Source organism: Pezoporus flaviventris, unplaced genomic scaffold (assembly GCF_033815535.1).
Source record: "Pezoporus flaviventris isolate CSIRO_AGI_PZ_B2104156 unplaced genomic scaffold, CSIRO_AGI_Pfla_v1 ptg000037l, whole genome shotgun sequence".
Classification (NCBI taxonomy): domain Eukaryota; kingdom Metazoa; phylum Chordata; class Aves; order Psittaciformes; family Psittacidae; genus Pezoporus; species Pezoporus flaviventris.
Genome location: NW_026892585.1, coordinates 16,404,656 through 16,423,228, shown reverse-complemented (window position 1 = coordinate 16,423,228; position 18,573 = coordinate 16,404,656). Strand labels below are relative to the sequence as shown.

At 35.9% G+C, this 18,573-nt stretch overlaps 1 protein-coding gene across 3 annotated transcripts in view; it reads right to left on the bottom strand.

Moving 5' to 3' along the window:
- TAX1BP1 (Tax1 binding protein 1) overlaps positions 1–18,573 on the bottom strand; it is a 59,255-nt gene that overhangs the window by 21,552 nt on the left and 19,130 nt on the right. For 2 of the 3 annotated variants that reach the window (XM_061464835.1, XM_061464836.1), the window contains exons 4-7: positions 15,487–15,674; positions 13,703–13,861; positions 3,123–3,271; positions 2,877–2,967 (exon numbers count right to left, since the gene is read on the bottom strand). In XM_061464835.1, coding sequence (XP_061320819.1) covers positions 2,877–2,967; positions 3,123–3,271; positions 13,703–13,861; positions 15,487–15,674 — 587 coding nt within the window. Of the gene's footprint in view, positions 1–1,068; positions 1,255–2,876; positions 2,968–3,122; positions 3,272–13,702; positions 13,862–15,486; positions 15,675–18,573 lie in introns of all 3 variants that reach the window. The other variant, XM_061464837.1, reaches the window with a different exon arrangement.

Below are 18,573 nucleotides of genomic sequence, written 5' to 3'. Positions count from 1 at the left end.
GCCAGGAACCTGCTCCAGCGCAGGCTTCCCACAGGGTCACAGACTCCTTCAGGCATCCAGCATGGTTTCCTCCATAGACTGGAATGGGACAATCTCCCTCACCATAGTCTGCACAGAAATCTCTGCTTCAGTGCCTGAAGCACCTCCTTCTCTCCTTCACTGACCTTGGATTCTGTCACATATTCTCACTCCTGCTGCAGCTGCTCCTGCCCACTTTTTTGGTTTGTCTTTTGGAGGTTGTGCTGCTTCTTTTTATTTTCCTCCCCTTTCTTAAATACATTATCCCAGAGGCACTACCACAATCCATCTCGGACCTGTTGGAATTGGCTCTACTGGACATAGGGGAAGCTTCTAGCAGCGTCTAACAAAGACACCCATATAGTCCTCCAGCTACCAAAACCTTACCACACAAACCCAATACAGCTATTCATAGTACCATGCTAAAACTAGTCTGAAGTAAACTCACCTGGACCATGAACAGCACAGGTACCAGTTCTTCAGCAGTTTCACTCTCCTACTATACCACACTGCTAACCACAATGCTACCACACCACACAGCAAAAGTCACCGCTTCCTTAGAGGTCCTATGGGCACTACGGGTTCTCATAAATTTAGTCCATTTATATGCTACCTTGTTCTTCCTCATGTTTTGTGTCATTGTATCTTGACAGCATGTTCACCTAACAAGTCCTTCAGCCCATCTCCTCTTTTCTCCTCCATCACTCTCTGCAGTCTCAACATAGCACCATGATTAACTTTTCCCCTCAACCTCCTTCCTCTCTCATGAAGTTAAAAAAGCAACTTAGAGTGTAGTACTTTTACTGATGCACTTTTACTGAATTTACAAACTACTTCTTCCACACATAGTTCACCTCACAGTTCATCATGTGAGAGACAAGCTCAGAATGTGCAGAAATAAAACAGAATTCACTCCTTTGCTCATTTTCTGCATCTACTGAGAATACTATTAATCCTCTTGCCTTTCATTCTGTACCACTCGTGGCATCTTCAACTTCTTTCTCTTGTGAAACACATACAACCTTAGATACATTTATTTTAAACGCTTACCTTGTTGGATGAGGAGAGCAAAAAAGCTTTCTTCCTGTTTTCTCTTTCAGCTATGACTAGCTGTAATTTGTCAACCTCCTCTTTATAATACGATATCATGCTTTCTTTGTTTGCATCCAAATTCTTAAACGTCTGGATTTCTTTTACTAGTTTGGTGTTTTCTATTTCTGTATTCTTCAAGTGTATCTGTAATGATGCTAAAAAATGTCAAACTCTTCTTCCATGTTATGAAATCTACTGGTCACCTGCCCATTTAAGTGTTCACTAAATTCTAACTCATCTCCAAGACAGATTACAACAGCTAAATATAGAAGTAAATACTTGCTACCACTGCCCTCCAGAACAAAGTTTCTGCCTGGAATTCCTTCAGCAAGATCACCTACAACAGCTCCACTCTATACCTAGAAATTAAGGCCCTGATTTCTGTCCACAACAAATGAAACTATCCCAAATTCACTCCTCTCTTCATAAATATTGTACAACTAAGGACAAACAAAAAAGAAATGACCTCAAGAAAATTAAAGAGAAATTAAACTTCTGGTAGTATGTACTTGCAATCATCTAAGCAAACAGGTCTGCCTCAGCAACATTGATTTCCAAAGCCAAAAAACTGCTTTAACAACTCTAGAACTGTTGATGACATTATAAAATGTCATAAAGTTTATCAGATTATGCCTAATAAAGGATAACTGTTGCACTCAGGTGTTCTCTATCCAAAGACTAGAAGATTTTTGTTGCTCATTTAAAAAAGGGATTCCATCCTTGTGAAAGGTGTTTTGAGGTTTAATGACTTCTGGTACATATGTGCCACGTACTGACATTTTCCTATGAACAGAAATAACCCTTTAAATACACTTGATTTGCTTCATACAAGCTAAGTGTTTCATTATTTTGGCATATAAATTTTTTTTGCCTTTTGGGGAAGGAGGCACTATATTTTATTTTAGTATGGTGTCACAATACCAGCAAAAGAAAGCAGACAGGCTACTAAAAATAGAATCATAGAATCATAGAATCGTTAAGGTTGGAAAGGACCTTAAGATCATCTAGTTCCAACCCCCCTGCCATGGGCAGGGACACCTAACACCTAATGCTAAATCATATCACCCAAGGCCTCGTCCAGCCTGGCCTTGAACACTGCCAGGGATGGAGCATTCACAACCTCCCTGGGCAACCCATTCCAGTGCCTCACCACCCTAACAGGAAAGAATTTCCTTCTTATATCCAACCTAAACTTCCCCTGCTTAAGTTTTAACCCGTTACCCCTTGTCCTGTCACTACAGTCTCTAATGAAGAGTCCCTCTCCAGCATCCCTATAGGCCCCCTTCAGATACTGGAAGGCTGCTATGAGGTCATAGATACAGATCCTCCTAAAGCTTCTCAGAGTTATGCACAAGACTTAAGAACAGGGATCTAGGAAACAGTCTGGAGAGAGAACTTCAAAGAGTAAAATGTAATTTACTTGTGAAAAACTGTGTTAAGAAAATTAGTTACTGGGTGATGTACTGTATAACTACAGAACTTCCTCACTAGTCACTATTATTTTTTGTTACTATGCCTGCTTTTTAACAAATTTGTGATTCATTCTGCTTCTTAGAGACCTTTTTATACCATGAGATGAATTCAGATGTTATTTTCCTCATTCACTTTTATATGAGAACATCTATAACTGCCTTAAAAATATGTTCACGGAAGCTACCCATTTCCTTTCTTCCTTAACAAATTCAATTTATTCGACTTAACCATAAAACATAATTAATTTCAAACCACTTCATTTCAGTTTTTACAGGTACAAGGAATAAAGTTACCTTATAAAGTTCTTTTTCATCCTTTTCTGTCTTTAACACGCATTCAAGTTGCTCCTTCTCAAGCATCACTTTCTTCAGTTTGTGCTTCAGACTAAGACATTGACAAATTAACAGTATAGAGCTATTAATACAGAAAATCAATGCATACAGTAAAAACTGTTAGTTTTAAAAAAAAAACAAACCACCACACCTATGGAAAAAAAAAACAGCAAAATGAGGAAGGTATGGACCAAAATGACTAAATACCTGTCTAACTCAGTTTCTTTTGCAATGGCTTTTTGAGTAACAGTCATGATATCTTCCTCAAGCTGGAGAACTTTTGAAGCAGCCTCATCATGCTTCTTCTTCATATCATCAATTTCAGTTTTAAGAGCTTCCGATGCTTGAATATTATTCTTTAAAAAAAATTGCAAATAGATGTCATTTAAGAGTGCATATCTTCAAAACTACAACATGCTACCTGAATTAGTGCTAAAATATAGTTCTTAGATTTCTTCTCTTCCTTAAAACGTACAAGCGCACTTCAAGTATATATAAATAGACAGACTATATAAAAACATATTAAACTTGCTATGCACAGTTAATATATTAATAAGGAGTCAATAAATGAATGCTTGTTTTGGCACAAGCATTCAGTTACACAGAGACTACCAAAGACTTCAGAGTATAGGACGAACAAAGCTATATTTCGTATCTTTTGCCCATCTCCTTTCTGCAAACTAACCATCAACTGCCTAGCTTAGAAAACAAAGAATTTCTATTTCTCTGTTTACTTGCTTTTACTTGAAAAGGAGAGCTTGCATTTGACCAGTTACACCACTCAAACAAGCCACAATAAAGATAACTGCAGGAAAAGGGGGGGGGGAAGAAAAACAGAAGAACTTCTGATTTAGAGCTAGTTACCACTCTACATTCTCCTAGCTAAAACACGTGGAAGGTATCACAAATCTCATGGAAGCTCATGAAACAATCGAAGGATTTATTTCTTGCATATTAGAAGCTGAGACAGAGAATGATGGCAATACCCAAACCAGATTCCTTTGTCAGAGAACTGACAGATGCAAAATGGGAAGCCACTGTTAAGTATCACATTATCTAATTACAGGAATGTCCAAGATGTTCTAAGGCAGTGGACAGCTAAATATCACCTCCACCACAGCAAAATGGCCATTTAAAGTCAGCTCATCTTAAATAACTCAGAAAAACATTATTTTCAATATAATACTATTTTCTTGAGCAAATTAATTAGTAACACTAAAGCAGAACACACATATTGAGGTAATTTTCTACCATTTCTGATATCAAACTGAAATAAAGCTCAGCTTAGTATCAACCATGACAGTGGTATGAACCAAACTGTAAACAAGGTCAAGACAAACCGACCAACATGCCTAACTACAGCATGACTTACAGTGTTTGTACAGATCCTAAGGTACAAGTTGCCTTTCTGCTCTACATTTGGAAGATTAAAGCACCAGTTCATCTATTCATTGTTAAACAAAACTTAATGTCCTGAAACAACAAGACTGTACTGTTCCATCAAGAGAAACACATCAGCCAGAGTTTACAAAGAACCCCTACTGGCCAGATGCCAACCTAACTAACAATGTTTTAAGTACAATAAAATATAATGAGGACTGCTTTTACTCATTAATTGTCAAAATACACTGTTCACAAGTGTAATTAAGCCCCACTTTTACAAGCAACTAAACAGAAGTTTGGGCATTATGATTTTTTGGGGGAGGTAGGGGGTGCTGAATTGTGAAGGGGGGCAAATATAACTGACGACTCAATCACTTCTTAAACACTACACCAGCACATAAAGTAGATTTTTTTGTTGTTATATATGCTATTAAAAAAAAAAGAGCTAATACATTAGATCTAAACTCTGAATTACTTTATTATATGCCTTAATATAATAAAGAATTTCAAGTGATCACAAATATATCATCTTTTTTGAAAACAGCATTGGAGATGACTACACACAATTTTCATAAGGTCTTTATTTTTGAACAAAAATATACATATACTTGGTGTAATGAAGCCAGGATATTTTAATTAAAGTTAGTATTTCAAGTAAAACTTGCTATGTAACCAGCAGCACCACCACACATTATAACTGCTTGTCCTTTCCTAGTGCAGTGGAGACTAATTACTTGCCCCTGTTTTGAAAGCCTAGCATAGTAAAAAGTCTATTTCAATGCATATCTGTGTTTTCTCTAAACACCACTTTGGCATAACTGTAACTGTTGTAACCCAAGTGCCTTCAAAAGAATTTAATCTGATACATTACATATACAAACAGTACAAACAGTTCAAACAGGCAGCCAAATGTAACATATATTAAAAGGAATTAATAGCCTGAAAAAAATTCACTCCACAAACAGCATTACAATTGATGCTGCTTTGCTAGTTATTCTAAGGGGACATGGTATTAAAATGTAAAAGTTCCATACTTAACAGATTCTCACCTAATAAACTTGTTTAGATACAACCAAAGCCTACAGTTTTGAAAGGAAAAAAAAAGCATTAATTTTTAGAAACGACTTGTTATTTTACAGAATTTTTAGCAATTCAACTTAGATGCTGCAATTCTAATCACATATGCTCTGGTTACAGTGGTTTCAGTGCCTGTAAAACTTAAAATGAGTGCTCTTAGGCTATTTTACAGGTAAAAGTTGACTGGTTTAGAAGGAGTCTAAAAGGGAAAAATATAATAAACAGAGCAACTACATGTACCACCTCTACTACAAAAAAGATAATTACTTTCTGTAATTATTATTTACTTTATTTATCTGGTACATCTCCAAATATTATACCTTTTCCTCCACTTTCTTAACTGAAAATAAAACACAGCAAGAGCATGAATCATTTTAATGAACTGGTTTTAAAACTCAATTTTAAAAGTTATTTTTACTCTGGATAGTATTTTTAATGTAGTTACGAATACAGTTCTCCCCATCCCTCCTCCCTAGAGTTGCAGAAGCCTTATGGTTAGAAGGGGATGCAAACTGCACAAGAGTCAGAATAAGTAGTCAGAAATTACTTATGCCAGTTTCACTGCTGCAAAACAAAGCTACCAAACCAGAAATTCCTGTAACTAATAGGAAACTCACTAGTGAAATGAAACAAAGAAAATCTGATGTAGTTGTCCACTGAATTTATGTTCCCCATAATCATAATTCCACTCTGACATTTTTTATGTACCTTCAGATAAGGAATGAGAAGTCAGATGGGGGCACCAAAATCTTTAATGCTATTCTAAAATGGCAGAAGATTCAATATTTATTATTTTTAAAATAATTTATTGTAATCCCATAAAACACTGTCCTCCCCCTGCAAAGAACTGCTATTACACATAACATGATTTGGTTATTAATACATTATGAACAGCTGCTGAAAGAACAGTCTTTATATCAAAAAGTTCTAAATTACAGATCAGTTGCTTTAGGCTTGTGTAACTAATCATAAATACACCAACTGAAACCTCTTACAGCTATTATAAGATCTATCAAAAGGATATGTGAAGATCATGCCTGTGCTCTTCCCTGACACGTTTAAAATCTATTTAACTTCTACTGCAAATTTACTACTAATTTCCATTTGAGAATGGAACAACCATAAAGTTCCTAGATTACCATTTTTATAACACTGAACTATGACAAAAATCTTTGCGCTCAACAATGAAGAATAACACGCTTTCCCTACTTATTTCTTACTTCTAACGGATTTTTGCACAACCAGTAAAATATTTCATAGTACAGTCCAGTTAAAGGAAGCAAAGCAGCATAGACATCCCTTTCTGTGAATCAACAGATACATTTTCTCAAGCATACTTAAGGCATACTTAACCCAACAGACAGAATAAGATACTTGAAAAAATACAACTCAAGACTATTTCTAGTTGTGACATCTTGCAGGATGTCAACTGGCACCGTGGGGTTTTTACGCTTCATCTTCCCTTTTCAAAACATGTAAAAACTCCCTACCTACTTTTTTTAAGCCATTCCACACCTAAAGCATCCACCTTTGATTAATGACTAATAACTTCAGTTTACTTTCTACAGAATTCATACATAGCAATGAAGAAGAATGAGAGGTTAAGAAGGAGCTCTGCAACACTGATGTCAAAGAGGTAATTCACCAAATAAAAGGCTATTTATTAAATTAAAAAATAAAAAAAGGCAGCAGCACCTTTCAGCTGGACTGATTTATCTGGATGTAATTTACTGCCAGAGAAACCATTATGCTTCATACCCTGCAGAGAATTTTGGGGATCTAGATGGATTATCTGCAGGAGCCTTCTGTTTATCCCATTGACATCATAGCAGCTCCAACAGAATGGTGTAAAACACCTGGCTGGCATCATACTCTCCTCAGAGGTCCTTTAAACAGAGATGATGAACACAACATAGTACCATTGCAGCCGCTGCAAAATCCGAGTGTGCTCATGACACAGGACCTGAATGTTCTGTATGGAAAACTGAAGCTGCAATTTTTATTTTCTAAAATAAAGTTGTAAGCATTCAGTAAAACTGTAAACTCATTCTAAGTAAGCTCAAATATATTAAGCTTTTATCTTTGTGACTATGACTGACTGCTCTAAACACACCAAAGATACTCTACTTCAAAAACCTAGGATATTACACTAATGTGTGTTACATCTCTCCAACTAACATTGTTAAACAGATCACAGCTCTACAAAACTAAGGCCTATCTCAGTAAAAGCTCATCGAGGTCACATCACTCAGTTACTGCCCTGAAGACCACTGACACACAAGTTTTTGCAGGAGGCAGCTGAAGTATTTATAGACACTGATTTTGCAGCATGCATTTATATTTCACAAGGTTAATTTCTTAAAATGTCTTCTAATTCCACTATGTGCTATTGCTTTTGCAAAGAGTCATTCTCATGAAGGCATAATGTGAAGTGCAGAACATCTCAAATGAATTTGGTTAATCACCCAGTGAAATTTCAATTAACCAGTTTAAGAAATATTCATACATAGAACAGTCACTAAAATAAAACAGGCATTTCTCTTCATATGATGTTTACAGCACCTTTGGGTGCTGTAATTGCTGGTGCCAACCTGAACAATTCCAAGTATTTAATTTGTATCTTTAAATCATTTACACAGTCTGGTGGAGGGATTGGTTTTTTGTTTGGGGTACAGATTTTTGGTTGATGTTTGACGTATTGCTTTTTGGGTAGTTTGGTTTTTCTTAAAACAATGCCTCTCTCTGACCATCCGATTTTCACACATTCAGCATACAAAGAGTATCAATACAGCTTGATTTAAAGAGGCACTGAAAAAGTACCCGATTCACTTTGATGCATGCAGCCTGAACCGGGCACTTGCTTGCACTGCTAACATATCACACTTCACTACAGCACTCCATCACTATCTAAGCAGAGAAACTCTCCTTATAAAATGGCATCAAAAGCCAATTTAAATTAATCCCTGATATTTAAATAAAACTTTTCAATGAATACAGCTACTCTGCATGTAGAGCCTGTCAGCAGAATGTGGATCTTGATGGCTGTCTATTAAAACTACTTATCAAATAGATGAATCAGCCCACTTTTGAAAGTTAAATTCACCATTTAACTTTTCTAAAAGCATGAAAGAACAAGTTTATCTAGTCAGTAAATTCATTTCTGCCTCCATTTCTGCAACGTCATAACAGAAACACTATTCAAATGTTCACAGAATCAAAGAATGAGCAGGTAATCTGCAATCTGTTGCTTCTGACTCAAACATTTATGGAAACTACTGCCACAAGGGTAAGACTTGTTAGCACTGTAACATTAAAGAAACCAGTTCAGAAGTGCTCTCAACCCACTAGAGGGAGACAAATGATTGCAAAAGTATCATTTGCAAGCCCTGCTCTCTACAGAAACCTACAAACCCTGTGTTCACAAAACTGAAGGGTTGCAGAGTGTTGAAGGAGTGACTGATGAAAGACTGACACAATAACTATGGCACGTTTCCCTTGTTCAGCACAGTAATACTGTATCTTAAAGCAGCAGGCAAGTGCGCTGCTGCCAGAGAGCTTATACACAGTTCAAGAACATGCAAAACTGGGAACACAACAGCAAGAAGTATGAATTCTTTTTATTTCATAGAATCACAGAATCATTTGAGTTGGAAAAGACCTTTAAGATCAAGTCCAACCGTTAACTTATCATGGCCAAGTCCACCACTAAACCACATCCCCAAGGTATGTATTTTTAGATTCATAATGTACAAAGATGTGATTAGAAGTATTTGTATTATTATTTTCTAGATAAAAACAGGCTAAGGTTTTGTTAGTCAATGTTCTGGGTTTTTTTTTAAATAAAATATATTCAGGTAAAAGCAGCTTACTAATGTGATTCAACATACTTGAGGATGTACCATTGAACAAGTTATCTCAGTAGGAAACCAAACGAAAAGTTGAAATGTTGAAAACAACTTGGAACAATTTTGGTGACCGTGTACAAAATGTCACCTTCTTAGGTAAAATCGTCATAGTGAGTAATTACATCATTATTTTAACAGTTATATTAGTAGAGTTGCAAGCTGTATGTACAGCATGACTCAAAGTATGCTATCAAGGAACATCATCCTAGTTAAATTAACTCGGAAACACTAAACAGAAGGTTGTAAGAAAAAGATGTGACATTTCTGAAACAGTCCCAATAATTTCACATTTACTCTGAATTCCTACACAGAGCAGTGGCACATTAAACCTTCACACCATGTAAGAGCTAATTCAGTGTCATCTGGGAAGGAAAAAAAATAAAAGTCTAGGAATGGTTTAGCAAGCATGAAAATATTCCTGCAGAGGAATATTGCGACTGTTTTCCTTCAACTGAAACTACAGACCTTTTCAGAAAACTAAAAAGAGTGTGCATACTGGGGAGCTGGAGAATGGGAAAGATTCACTTACCCTCTCCCTAACCTGGTCTTCTCAGAAGAACTACATTCTGTATTAAGCAGCCACTGGCTATGAGAAAAGATAAGCTAAAAGAAATAAAGACTGAATTTGTCCCAGGTTCTACAGTATCTTATGCTTTGCCGAGGTGGAGTGATTAACACAAGTTAATGGTAATAATCATAGCATACGAGTGTGCATTATAAACAGTGGAGCTGGAGAGCACATCCCATCTGAGCACAAACACTGACTAGCAAAGAGCTGTGTGTCTTGCATGTACTCTTTTCTGTGATTGTGATGACAACCTGGTAAAACTATGCCTGCAGAGCCATTTATGTGTTGAACACAAATTAAAATTTGTTGGTTTTTTTTTTTTTAATAGACTGCTGTATTTTGAAGAGAAAAGCTAAAAGTACATCAATTGTTTCCTAGTATTTTTCCTAAAGAGCCTCTAAAGGACCACTTTCAAAACATCCCAACTAGGCAAAAAGCAGACAAAGACAACAGTTCTGCTGCCCAGAATTCCATGAGAATAACTAGGTAGGGAAGAGATATCAAGTAATCAAGAGTGGGAGGGAAAGACTAATTGTGATACAGCTGGGACACTGTCAACAACTATCCTGTCTACATTAAGAAATCAATGTTGCTACAGGTATTTCTCAATGATCCAAACTACTCCTGATCTATTTATGAAAGCAAAGGACTGATAAAAATCAATACAAAGATGAATGTAGCCTAAAGGCATAGGAATAAGCATCAATAAAAAGGGGGATTTAAGGGATTTAAGATATTTTTTTTAGCAAAACATTTTCGTATCATAAACTCAAAACTAATCTACCTTCTAAATGTTACACTACACAATAAGATAACCAAAGTACTATGACTTCTAACCACACCATCCACATTCTGTTCAGTTCTATGATAAAAATACAAGTTAGGTTAATAATGTATTTGATCAAAAGATAAAGACATGAGCTGAGATACCCGTATTATTTGCTCCAAAGAAACTGTGTAAGATTTTTAGAAAAGGGGGAGACTGATGAGCAGTTTGTATGAAGGGGTTCATAAATCCAGGGCCCCCTTACCACAATACAAATGGTAATAACCAAATAGTAGTTGCCAGTACATCAGCAGCCTAAGCAGCTCTGTACTCCATGAGAATCAAATGCACGTGTGTAATACAGACATATCCACTTCCTTCGCTCATACAATTGCTGCTTTTTAAATACAGTATTTTGTACTATTGTGGTTTTAGAGGGCTCTTTTCTGTGCATTTCATGATGGAAGTACTTGCAAAAAGAAAAAAACTAAGTATGTTGTTAAGAAATTGTACATAGGTTAAATGTAGCTTAGCATTATCTTTGACAGAAATAAAGATTGCTATCATTTACAGCTTCCTCAAACTACAAAGGTAATGATATATAGTGTTTACAATAACTGTATTTTCTCATATGAGCTATTTTGGTTTAGTGCTTTTTCTTTAGCCTAATATGCTCTAAAGTACATTGAAAGATTTTTTTTAACATAACTCCAAATACTTAAACCTTTGCCCAAGTTAAACATTTTTTAAGATACAGATTTTTAATTTATCACCTCCACTTTTTATCTATTTCTGTATCAAAAGTTTAGTGACAAAAGAGCAGAAATAAAAGCCCATAGAAATATTTAGTTAAAATAACCATTCTGGAACTTGAAGGCAACAAAACTCAACAAACCAAGCCAAATCAACCTAGCTCACAGTAAGTAAGCTGTTAAATTAAATAAATATATATATATTGATTACTTAGCATTTCAAGGTTATCCCTTATAGTCTAATATATACTAAAAAAAAAAATCCAAGTTAATGCATTGTTTAGGCTTATTGCCAATAACAATTATTCACATCACATGGAACCAACTAGATTAGCTGGGGGGGTTGCAGAGAGTAGTTTTGGAGAGTTTGTTCTGCTGGTTGGTTGTGGGGGGAGGGGTTTTCTGGGGGTTTTTATTTCTTTTTTAAATAAACACAAGGAAAATAAAACCTAGTTACTGTAATCCAACTGTGCACTGCATAAATGCTGCTCAGGAATCTTTAAATCAATCCATTAACACACTGTATGCATTTCCAACAAAGATAAATCATATAATCCCTGAGCCCCCACTGTATTCCATGTGTTGGGGTAGGGAGGCAAGAAGACAGAAGGGATCTTTAAGATTGGAAAGGTTAGAGAAAGCGACAAAGTATTGTTTACTGAACTTTCTAATGATGAAAAAGCTAACTTACTGCACCTGATTTAGTAGATGCTTGTGTAATTTTCAAGAGTAACACTCAATTTACATTCTGCTTATACATATAAACAAATTAGATTTTTTCAATTCAGAAGACTGGTTTCTTTTTTTTAAAACAAGATTAGAGAATAGAACATACAAGACTTAAACTTTTGACTGATTAGTTTTACAAGACAAAAAATAATTGCATTAGCTAGAAAACTTCCACAGTATTCCAGACATGTGTAGATCTGCATCAGCCTCAGATTAGGTACCTACATATAGCTCCACTAAATATAATTGAGAAGTTTTTCACACTGCATCATCACTTCAACAAAATACAAGGCCAAAACAAACAAACAAAAAACCCCCGAACATTCCTGAAAATTAATTCTAATTGCTAAGATCTAGTATCTTAAAGGCAAAACTATTTTTGATTATTTAAATCCACGGTAAAATGTGAGAAAGTATCACGACATTTTTGTTCCTATACAGTCTAAATGTATTCATCAAATTAAAACATTTTTTTAATAAGAACCTCTAGTGACAATGAAAGATATCTGTAGCTCAGATTTATTCACCAAGCTTATGATTCTGCAAATCCATAAAATGCATGCTTTTAAGTATACAATTTTTGTCTCATTGATTTAAGCTAGTTCTCCCACGTACTTGACATTAAAATCATTCTTTTATAGGAAAATCTTTTTTCTGAACAAGACCTTATCCTTTCTTTTTTCCTTACCCAACTTTCTAGTTCATTTCACTATGACTGCTCAAAAATAAACTACAAAGTTTCAACAGTTTCAAATTCCCTCAACAAATTCCTATTAAAGGTATATCACGCAGAACTGTTGACATATACATACTAGTACTCAGAAATAGCCTATTAACTGCTGTCCACAGCTAAATTATATAGGCTTCATTACTTCAAATTTGTCCATGTCACCACCTCCCTCCCACATGTTTTTAATTTTCTCCTAAAAGTTGTTTTTTTAAAAAGCAGCAGTTTAAAAATAGATTTGGTCCAACTTTTTTGTGTCTTTTTTATTATATTTGAGTTTCCTCCTTACCATATGTAGAGCTGCAAATTAGGTTTGCTTTGGTTTAGACTAGATTTAAATTTTCTCTATCAATTAACACTGTAAACTGATTTTTAGGTTTGTTCTTCTTTTCCCTTTGAAAACCTTCAGAACTTGTGAAGCCTTTGAGAGACACGACTAGCTACTTTTCACTCACGGTATACTCTGGCAGCAGCATTCTTTGTTAAGCCTTGATCTTTGATTTTAATACCAGAGTTTTTTACCATTTTCAATACCCTTAATGGGAGGTTTTTGAAAAGCCTTCCTCCATTTTAAGTTAATGTAAACGAATTTTAAACTATCAACGAATTCCACTATGAATTCCACAGTTAAATGTCAAACATCTTGTAACAGTTGTCATCAATTATCTTACCAAGCCTGGTACCAAAAGCCTTAAATATTTTAACCATTTTACGACATAAAAGGAATAGTGGCAGGAGGTTAATAGGAACTGACCTATTCTAGTGTAAATGTCTATCTAACTACTGAGGGGTTTTGATAGCCAATTTTCACACAGTTTAACTGGTTCTTGAAAAAGGAGGATTACAGACATTATGAGTCAGCTTTAATCAGTTAACTAACCTTTTGCTCTGTTTGCAGTTGGTCATATCTCTGCTTTTCATGGTTAAGTTCTTTTTCCAGTCTTTCAACTTGATCTCTGAGTTGTGCTGTTTCCTTTTCCAGAACAGAAGTTACCTTTAATAGTTCTTCTTTTTCTTTTATTATTTTTTCAATTTTAAACTGTAAAAACAAAAACATTGGGGTTTGGTAATTTTTCTCCCTTTCACTCCTATGCATTAAGTGGCAACAAAGTACTCCAGTGTTTAAGTAGAAGCACAAAATATGTGTCCTCTGGCTCAGCTATTTTACTGTTTTCCCATTATTCCCAAATTCTTGAAGTTTCATTCCTTTAACTGAACAGTACTACATTACCATTAGATAGCACAATTTGCTGTGTTTTAATTTATAGTCAGGTTTTAGCTCCTTAAGTGAAGTGCCTTTACTGTTCCCAAGTGACAGCAACTATGGAAGAGCTAATTATAATTATGACAGCTTGGTGAAAAAATGGTTGCTGAGTGTAGAGACAAACACACCCTCTCAAGTGATGTTTGGGGAATCTCACAAAAAATAAAACATGAAGAGACACATAGCCAAAAGTAAAGACCGGCACATAAACTGCCACCTTGCAATACTGAAAGAGGGCTTATAAGAAAGATGGGTAGAGACTTCTTAGTAGTACTTGTTGCCACAAGTATGGGCAACATGTGGGGTAATGGTTTTAAACTAGAAGAGGGGAGGTTTAGACCGGATATAAGAAAGTACTTTTTTACAACAAGGGTGGTGAAACACTGACACAGGTTGCCCAGAGAGGAGGCATAGGCCCCACCCCTGGAAACATACAAGGTCACACTGGTCAGGGCTCTGGTCAACCTAATCTAGTTGAAAATGTCTCCTTATTACAGGGAGGTTGGACTTGATGGCCTTTGAAGGTCCCTTCTGACCCAAACCACCCTGCAATTCTATCAACCAAGACAATCAAAAACACTTGAAAAATTCTTTTTCATTCATTTTAGTACTATGAGTACATATATGAAAAGCAAAAATATCCTAGATGTACCTCTATACTAAGTCTCTTATCCCTAAATTTTGAAAACTGTAAATAAAATGCATGTATATGCCTAGACACAACTGAAAAAAGGATAAAAGGTCGGAGAGCAAGGCAAGGAAACTACTGAGCAATTTTCCAATAAGCAACTGATACAATCAAGTTAGTTTGGTGTAGGCTTTTTTGTTTGTTTAGGTTTAATTAGTTTTCAGCCCACAAAATATCAAATGGAAACATCTTGACTCTGGATGTAAGCATACAAGCCTAACCACATCCATCTAGCAAAGAACACGACACACAGAACACCGCTTTAAACAAAACAAGAGCTATTCTAATATACTTAGGCACGTGCAATTATTCAGCTTTGTTTCCAAGGCTCTTGTGCACAAACAGAAGTATACAGGTTCTGTAACGTATGTCCGCAAAACAGGCACTACCTCACAGGGTTATCTTTGCTCCTTCAGTGAGCTGGAGAGCACAGATGTGAGAGATGGGCAACTACCCTCTTACGGTTTCCCAGTCTTTGCTTAGTGCTATACCATACTTGTAATCAGTTTTAAATCTTTACTCATTTAACCTGCAAATGTTCAGAACTCCAATCAAATACTAGAGAGCCAGGCAAAAATATGTACATTACACATACATACGTAGATTTTTTCATCTTGGTTTGCTCTTCAATACCTGTGAATGTATGCATGTGTGTGTATATGTGTATATTAAAAAAAAAGAAGAAAACATTTTAGGAATTGTTGAATCAAACCTCAAGAAGTCCAGCTTTTGTGGTCACCACTAACATATCAGAGTTTCCTTCATCCTCCATAGTTAGCAATTCTTCAACAGGGGAAGAGGTACGGAACTGGAAAGGTGTGCTTGCTCCACGGATTTCTCCTTTATGAGTCACGTAACAAAACTGGTAAAATTCTCCATCGTCATTTGGTAGATAATATCCTATCAAAATAAATTCATATTTGAAGAAACATTCAACACAACATACAACTCTCTATCAGGAAACAGATCATCAGATCATATCTGCATTGCGAATTTCATGCTCATTACCTCAGTAAGGCACAGATAAACCATTAAAACAGGAGAAAAGTAATCTTATTTAGTAACTTTCATCCCCCAATAATTGCTCCTGGTTTTTAAGACAAACACCACAGCAGTGTCAGGTAACAGGTGCTCTATGTACACATGACTTTACATATACTAGGTAATAACTGCTGTTTATATATTTATGAAACAGAATCATTAGCAATCAGATGCCCTGAAGCTGGATAAGGACAGCATTATTACGTAACTGTTGTACAATTACAGAACAAAGAGTAAGCAATATTCTGGGCCTTGGAATACCTATACCATCAAAGGCAACAAAGAATAACATGAAATGACAAGACAACTGCAACTTTACCAGGTTCCGTTTTTTGCATGTTTTTTGTGGAGTAGCCACAATTTACTTTTGCGGGTTTTAAATGCCAAAGTACATGCTCTGAATGGATAAGTGCCAAGTGTAGAGGGTAGTATGGAGAGTTTAACTAAAAACTTATTTGTTAATAACTGAAAAAAAAAAATCTTCAAGTCTATGGAAGGTAAAAAATAAATCATCTTTCTTGTAGCTAAGTAATACTGCATGATGCTAGCAAATTACTGCAGAAAAATTTCTGCATGACTATTAATCTGAACTGTTGCCCACTAAAGCTTCAACATTAAGCTTCTTACATCACCTGGATTCATGTGGCAATATTTGTGGAAGTTAAACAATTGTTTCCAGAACTAATGAAACTTTTACCTTTATTAATAAAAATCAAGAAACTACACCTTACCCCATTTAATGGTAAGAAATCCAACTGGCTTTATTCAGAACACTTAATTATCAGATATGCTAGCCAGAATGAATTTGATACCAGCACAATAAATCCTCACCCAATGTTCGATCCAACAGGTGATGTCACCCGTTTCTGTTCATATTTCACTACAATTCAATCTGCTCCCTTTCTAACTTCATCATTAATTTCTATTCACCAACTTCTATTTCAGATTCCTGGAAGACTTCCCAGTACTCTTAGCTACGTTTTCTACAAATGGTAAAAGATTACGGATGCTAATCTTTTACAGCACCTGTATCAAGCACTTCATGTTTCCCTAAGTCTTATACTTTATTAACTGTAGTTTAATAAGGAATAGTATCTTAATTTCAAAACTTCAGGATTCTGCTTTTGGACCTGACTACGCTTTCCTGAATAACACTGCAGTTCAGTTTACCTAATTCAATGCATAAATAAGGTGATGCTATACAGAAACAAGTTCAGAACAATCTACTTTGCAGCTCCAGCAAGTTTAAATACTGGTTCAGACAATCTGATTTTCAAACTACTTAAAGGGTTTTTTCTTGTATATAACATATACTACAGAGAACAGATTCCTTATTATTTTCTTCCAGCATACCTACTTATCATTAAAAAAAAAAAAAAAAAATCTAAAGCATGCTGCACAACATTTACTATTTACCTCAGCTAATTAGCTCCTGTAAACTCTACTGAGCCAATCTCAGCAGCACTAAAATGCTTTGCCAAACACAACTGGGAGCTTGTCTGAATGGAGATTAAATCTGGTAGCTCTATAAAAGTGAAGGACTGTCAGCATGGAATGTAACAGATGGGACAAAGTTGCCTGCCCTCTTCATGTGTGGCAAAACTTTAAAATACAATGTTCTGATAACAGCATGTACAGTTCTAGGTTTCTAGGTCACTTTTTAGTTTCAGTCTAACCTAATTTCATGCATTCAGTGAATCTCAGTAACTGTAAAAGAAACTAATGGCCTCCTTCTAGTTCCTACAGAGCACACATACTTTTCACAGATTTCAAGACTGCAAAATGGGCAGATCACATGGATATCATAGAATATTTTGGGTTGGAAGGGACCTAAAAGATCATCCAGTTCCAACCCCCTGCCATGAACAGGGACACCTTCCACTAGACCAGGTTGCTCAAAGGCCCGTCCAACCTGGCCTTGAACACTGCCAGGGATGGGGCAGCCACAGCTTCGCTGAGCAACCTGTGCCAGTGCCTCACCACCCTCATAGTACAGAATTTCTTTCCGCTACCTAATCTAAACTTCCCTTCTTTCAGCTTGAAGCCATTACCTTTGCCCTATCCCTAAATGCCCTTGTAAAAAGTCCCTCTCCAACCGTCTTGTAAGCCTCCTTTTCCCCCCTGAAAAGCTGCTATAATATCTCCTTGGAAACTTCACTTCTCCAGATTATGATCATCATTGAAAGTAACAGAAAAAAACCTTCGCATAAGAGAAGGAACAGAGCACTCATCCAAGCTACTGCTATTTGCAGCTAGTATATGCAGCTTTAACAAGACAACAAGCTAACACAGTACTCATTTCAGGCCTTAAATTACTATTTTTTCTATATATCTTAAGCAATAAACACACACACACATACACACAAAGAATAAAGCCAACACCAGGAAGCAAAAAAGATCATAAGATCATACATAAAATTCTGCTAGTAAGTAGAAAAGCATTAAGCAAGTTTAATGGAGGTGCTTTTTCTACATTCAACTTCAAATGCGTATAGATTTCTAAAGCTCATAATGTTCTCTCTGTTGCAGAAGTTCTGCATGTTGGTTCCGTTATGCAAGTATCATCTCTATCTCAGTTTTGAACCTGTCACTGGTAGCCTACACTGATGGTTCCTGTATTTTTAAATATGAACACTAGATAACGCACTCATGCCACAGGTAACTGAATTTAGATATTGGTCATTTCCCATTATTTTCCTTTCCCAGGCTGAAAAATCTGTCAGAATTTCCTAAGTTCACCTAGTCCAGTTTCCCATTC